The sequence below is a fragment of the Limulus polyphemus genome, unplaced genomic scaffold (genome assembly GCF_000517525.1).
Source record: "Limulus polyphemus unplaced genomic scaffold, Limulus_polyphemus-2.1.2 Scaffold14170, whole genome shotgun sequence".
Lineage (NCBI taxonomy): Eukaryota > Metazoa > Arthropoda > Merostomata > Xiphosura > Limulidae > Limulus > Limulus polyphemus.
The window spans coordinates 1-6462 of NW_013679780.1; the positions used below are offsets into that span (position 1 = coordinate 1).

Here is a 6462-nt window from a genome sequence, read left to right on the forward strand (position 1 = left end):
ACAGTACACCCATGTGCTAGGATTAATTACAGTACACCCATGTGCTAGGATTAGTTACAGTACACCCATGTGCTAGGACTAATTACAGTACACCCATGTGCTAGGACTAATTACAGTACACCCATGTGCTAGGATTAGTTACAGTACACCCATGTGCTAGGAATAATTACAGTACACCCATGTGCTAGATAAAAATGGCTATAATTCAAACAATGATATAGTTAGTGTGTTATATTTTTATTTAAATCGTTGTGTGACGTTCTAACAAAAGGTATGAAAAATGGTTTAGAAATGTAAAATGGTAGGCATAAAAAAAACCACTAAAAGTTGAAAATGAGAAATTAAATAAAAACTTGCAACCTGAATTAACTCGTACAGAAACGTATACAAATATTAATCTGCAGGTTAGTCGCAGAGTAAAATTTCTCTGTAGTTTTCACAGATGTATGATTCTTAAATAGTTTTGAGGTGATGATTTTTGTTTAATTGTTTTGGTTTCTTTTTTCAGCTTCTTTCTCCTAGCAATGTTGCAATGTACGGAGGTTTGTGTGCATTGGCTTCTTTTGACAGACAAGAACTTCTAAAAAATGTGATATCAAGCAGGTAGGTAAAAGTTTCTTGGTTTTGTAAAGTCAAGATGTTTTTACTAGATCTGACAGGAGGTGGAAAGTTTAGGCACTTAACTCTTTTTTTCCGTACAGGATCGTTGGATCACACTGACCTTTAACCCCAAAGTAACCATCAGTTTCTGTACTATAACTTTTAGTATGATAAGTGTATCTTCACAAAATTTGACGTGGTTTTGGTAAACATTACAAGTCTCTTGCACACAAAAAATCTGATTTTTTTAATTAAGTATTTTTACTAAAAATTTCTCCATGAAAATATGGATTCAGAGTTGATCTTTCCAAGTGATTTTCATGTTAAGATTAAAATTACTTTTCTTCATCGGAAAAAAAATCTCAAGTTTTATTTGTGTTCTCTTTAAAACCCCCTAAATAAATATCAGACTTTTTTTTTCAGTAAAACTTTATATTTTATCTGTTATTTTCTATACCCTAATGATATATATACCATCACTTTGATCGACATGTAATGAGAAGGTTATGCTCTCTCATGCTTATTTGTCGAAATAATTTTCTGCTTTGTCTGTTCTTTGTGTTCTTAGACATTTTATTTTCTTGGGGTGACACATGAATTTGTATGTCTTTTTTTTTTGGTAGATGTGTTTAATATTACTATATACTGAGTACTTTAGTTACAGGGCTTTATTTTATTGATTACATCCTAGAATAATCGGGCCGTTCCTTTTAAATTCTTGATTTCAATATTAAACATTTGACATCTCACCATCCGAGACTAGTTGGAGCTAGATGTAATATTAATTAACTACCACCCAGTGTTATTTTATTATGATAAACACGGGTGGTTTAAGTTCACATGATAATTAAAGTTTTTGTAAACATATCGGTTGCTGTAAAAATAACAGTAAAAAGTTGAAGTAGCTACACGTGCCAATTACAGAAACGAAAAATGTTTAAAAAGCCAAACTTTGATATTAGTGAGGTTAGTATTGTTTTTTTTTTTAGAATGTTTTCCACATTTTCTGTGTAACTTAGTTAGACAAGTCTTTCAACTGTACTTTGTTAAGATCTGTTTGTTTGTTTTTTGTTCTCTAGTTCTTTCAAATTGTTTCTTGAGCTGGAACCACAGCTTCGAGATATCGTCTTCAGATTTTATGAATCGAAGTACGCTTCATGTTTGAAACTTCTGGATGAAATCAAGGTACCGTATGGTCTTCAACCAGTTTTAAGTTTTCAGGAATTTTACGGATTCTGCTTTCCAAATGTAAACAGATTTTAATGGATTTGTGACGTTTAATATTTATCGTGAGATTTGTGACTCCTGTTAACGCAAAGAATGTAATTGAATTATATTAAATACGTTTTCCATGTGTTTAATATTTAGCATGGTTTGATAATGCCAAGTTTTGTAGGTGCGTAATCTTACTGAATTTCATTCGTTATTGTTAATGTTTTAAGCCTTTACACAAAGAAGTTTCACGTGAACACTAAACATGATTGAGTATTATCAGTAACAAAAGGAATATTAGGGTAGTAGCTTGCCTCACAGTCACTTCTTCATATAGCCAATAATTACCTAAAATGAGGAGTCCCCCTGAGAATTATAGGAAGGGTTAATCTTTTAAGAACAGTGCCCCACATCCTTTAAACTAAATCCTATGTAGTCAGTCATGCACCATCTGATGACCATGATTATTCAGTGTTATCCATCTCCACAATTTCCATTTTAATAAGGGCCTGGCATGGCCTAGTGTTTAGGGCACTTGACTCGTAGTCTGCTAGTCAAGAATTCGAATTCCTTTCAGCTGTTGGGGCATTATAATTTGATGGTCAATCCCACTATTTGTTGGTAAAAAAAGTAGCCCATGAGATGGTGGTGGGAGGTGTTAACTAGCTGCCTTCCCTTTAGTCTATCGTTTCTTAATTAGGGATGGCTAGTGCAGAAAGTACTTGAATAGCTTTGCCCAAAATACCAAAAACAAACAACACTATTTTGACAAACATTTGTGAAGGACGGCTAGGTCAAACATTATGGGAAATATTTCAGAAACATGACTAATGGCCACATGAACAACATGAATGATGGCCACATGAACAACATGAATGATGGCCACATGAACAAAACAACTATACAGAAGGATATATGAATGATGGCCACATGAACTAAACAACTATACAGAAGGATATATGAATGATGGCCACATGAACAAAACAAATATACAGAAGGATATATGAGTGAACTTCACAGAAACGAGATCAAATTTGGTTGCTCGTGACCATGAACTAAGTATATATATACACATAACTTATGACAAGATGACTTGTATTATTTTTTTTTAGATTGTTCTTATACAACGTAACTGACCTTCTCTATATCACTTTCCATTTTAACCATACTCGACCGATAATGTATTAGATTTACTAAACACAGAAATGTAGCTTCAAGTTACTTGCATATTTATTAATTTAGATTTACTAAATACAGAAACGTAGCTTCAAGTTACTTGCATATTTATTAATTTAGATTTACTAAACACAGAAACGTAGCTTCAAGTTACTTGCATATTTATTAATTTAGATTTACTAAACACAGAAACGTAGCTTCAAGTTACTTGCACATTTATTAATTTAGATTTACTAAACACAGAAACGTAGCTTCAAGTTACTTGCATGTTTATCCATAAATGTTTCAAAGTAATTGTATAACTGTTCTTCAGATAGTTGAATCTTGTGTACTAGAACTTTAAAATATTTCAAAATAACTGATGTTTATCAAATACTTTATTCTTCTTCGATATCGTATGTGATATGAAACCAGTTTAAGACGTATCACAGATTGTCATATTACTCTCTACTTTGTCAGATCTGTTTAGGTGATACCAGAAATGTATTATCCAAATACTAGCTTGAACTGACTGTGTAAGTTTGATTAAACATGCACATACTGGATTTCATGATAGATTTTCATGTCTTTGTAGAAAAAAAAATAAAAATTTTACTCATTATTTATAAGTAATAGATCGTTTATCTTAATAATGCACTAAATATTTAGTGATACGTTAATCTTGTGTCATGAGTTAATATTTAGTGATGCGTTACAGTCTTGTGTCATGAGTTAATATTTAGTGATATGTTACAATCTTGTTATGAGTTAATATTTAGTGATACGTTACAGTCTTGTATCATGAGGTAATATTTAGTGATACGTTACAGTCTTGTATCATGAGTTAATATTTAGTGATGCATTAATCTTGTGTTGTGAGTTAATATTTAGTTATACGTTACAATCTTGTGTCACGAGTTAATATTTAGTGATGCGTTTATCTTGTGTCGTAAGTTAATATTTAGTGATGCGTTACAATCTTGTGTCGTAAGTTAATATTTAGTGATGCGTTACAATCTTGTGTCATGAGTTAATATTTAGTGATGCGTTACAATCTTTTGTCATCAGTTAATATTTAGCGATACGTTACAATCTTGTGTCATGAGTTAATATTTTGTGATACGTTACAATCTTGTGTCGTGAGTTAATATTAAATGTTTAGAAATTAGAACATATGATTAATGATGTAATTCACCAGTATAAACATGTTCAGATCATTTTAATAATCACACTTTGTGCAAACCTTATAATACTGGTGTTTTATAGGATAACCTGTTACTAGACGTGTACCTGGCCCCGCACGTGAACACGCTCTATACACAAATAAGGAACAGAGCACTGGTGCAGGTAAGTGATAAGAGTCTGCACAGTGTAAATACTGTGATAAAATTATGCTTGTAGATACAGTGTAAAGTCTGTAAACTGTAAAATTGTGCTTGTAGATACAGTGTAAAGTCTGTAAACTAAAATTATGCTTGTAGATACAGTGTAAAGTCTGTAAACTGTAAACAGTGTAAAGTCTGTAAACTGTAAACAGTGTAAAGTCTGTAAACTGTAAAATTTGTGGATGTTCTTCAGTGTTAAGATTTTTTTATATAGAAGTGATTAAAATCTTGGTCATTACAGTTTGATATATAATGACTGTTTCTACAATTAAAGTGTTCCAAACAAAGAGAGACGAAACTGTATTACTACTAATTATATTTTGAAACAGCAACATTTTTAATTTCTTAATTAAGTTGTTTACAAACATCAGTTTTCTTGCAGGTGTTTAGTGTTTTATTTAAAGACCTCACACACTTGGTTCTGATTGTTTGTTTGTTTCTTACAAGTACTTTAGCCCCTACTTGTCAGCAGACATGAGGAAAATGGCAGCAGCATTTAATACGTCAGTTTCAGCATTGGAAGATGAACTCATGCAGCTTATCCTGGACGGACAAGTACAGGCTCGCATCGATTCCCATAACAAGGCACTTAAGTTTCATTTGTTGGTGCATTTACATAACGTAGATTTTACATATTGTATAAAAGAAACTTGTGTGTGATTAATTATTACAGCTTATCTTAAAGACTAACAGACAAGTAATTCAGAAAGACTTACATTTATATCACTGCATAATAAGTTTTAAATCAATAACTTTCATCAGAACTCCATCTGGTAGTCACTAACTTGTAAAGGTGTAAACAGTAACAAGTTTTAAATCAATAACTTTCATCCAAACTCCATCTGTTTGTCACTAACTTGTAAAGGTGTAGACAGTAACAAGTTTTAAATCAATAACTTTCATCAGAACTCCATCTGGTAGTCACTAACTTGTAAAGGTGTAGAGGGTAACAAATTTTAAATCAATAACTTTCATCAGAACTCCATCTGGTAGTCACTAACTTGTAAAGGTGTAGAGGGTAACAAGTTTTAAATCAATAACTTTCATCAGAACTCCATCTGTTTGTCACTAAAAGCACTACAAACTATAGTTAAGCCACAAGGTAACCAAAACCTCTAACTCATTACTCCTATCTTATTCACAAGAACAGTTCACTGTAAGACACAAGTTTTGGTTACTATAATGTATAGTTTTTATAAGTAGGATTGTTGTTAAAAGGATTCTAGGTTGTAGCAGGTTTATGATTTATAGTTTAAGGCCATTTCTGTGGAATATCCCTGGTAAAGGACAGCGTGTTCCAAATAAAGATGGAATACATTAATCTAGATTATGAGGAGTCTATGTAAAAGTTTAAATCTTATGTAATTTAACTATCTAAGTGTAATGTGATTTTTAAAAACATACATAATATAAAACTGAACTTTGCTGCAAAAAGTGTAAATTCCATATTTTCAATTGTGACGATTTTGAAAACTAATTTTATCCATAACTGTCATTCTGTCTCGTGTTTCAGAATTTTTACTTCGAAATATTTGAGGAATAGTGAACCGAAACTTAGTGGTTTAAATGTCAGTCTTTTCTGTAAGTCTACTAAGAACAAATTTTATTGGAAAGAAGAGTGTAATGTAGAACCTTTATTAACTTTTGATCTGAATAATTATCTTTATTTACACATTCAGTTTCTTTGAAATCCTCTACAGATTCTTTATGCTAAGGATATTGATCAAAGGAGCACAACGTTCGAAAAGTCTCTCAACATGGGCCTTCAATACCAGAGGAGGACAAAAGTATGAATCCTGTTTTGTATCACGTTGTCTGTGATTGTTTCTTATTGTATTTCAAGGAATGCATGATAAACAGGAAAGGTGGCATCAGAAACAACAACAACAACAATAGCCTGAGAACTTTTGGAAAATTGACTTTCCTTCAGTGGGCAAGGGTAAAGGTCATTTTCCACGACTAAGGAAAGACCACTTTCCAAAACTTCTCAGATTATTAGGATTCTTTTCTGATCCTCTTAATGTTTTGTAAGGGTTTTACAGTAGGGGTTGAAAGAACTGACAGTAGTATGGTTATCAATATTACGTAGGGGTTGAAAGAACTGACAGTA

General features: G+C 32.0%; 1 protein-coding gene across 1 annotated transcript; it reads left to right on the top strand.

Moving 5' to 3' along the window:
- Positions 1 to 502: 502 nt before the first annotated feature.
- LOC106477313 (COP9 signalosome complex subunit 1-like) lies at positions 503 to 6185 on the top strand (the record flags this gene model as incomplete). Its single annotated transcript, XM_013937897.1, is given in 5 exon segments — positions 503 to 603; positions 1680 to 1785; positions 4234 to 4314; positions 4800 to 4937; positions 6053 to 6185. Coding segments are annotated over 5 exon segments (559 nt in total), but the record flags the coding sequence as incomplete, so codon positions are not given.
- Positions 6186 to 6462: the final 277 nt, after the last annotated feature.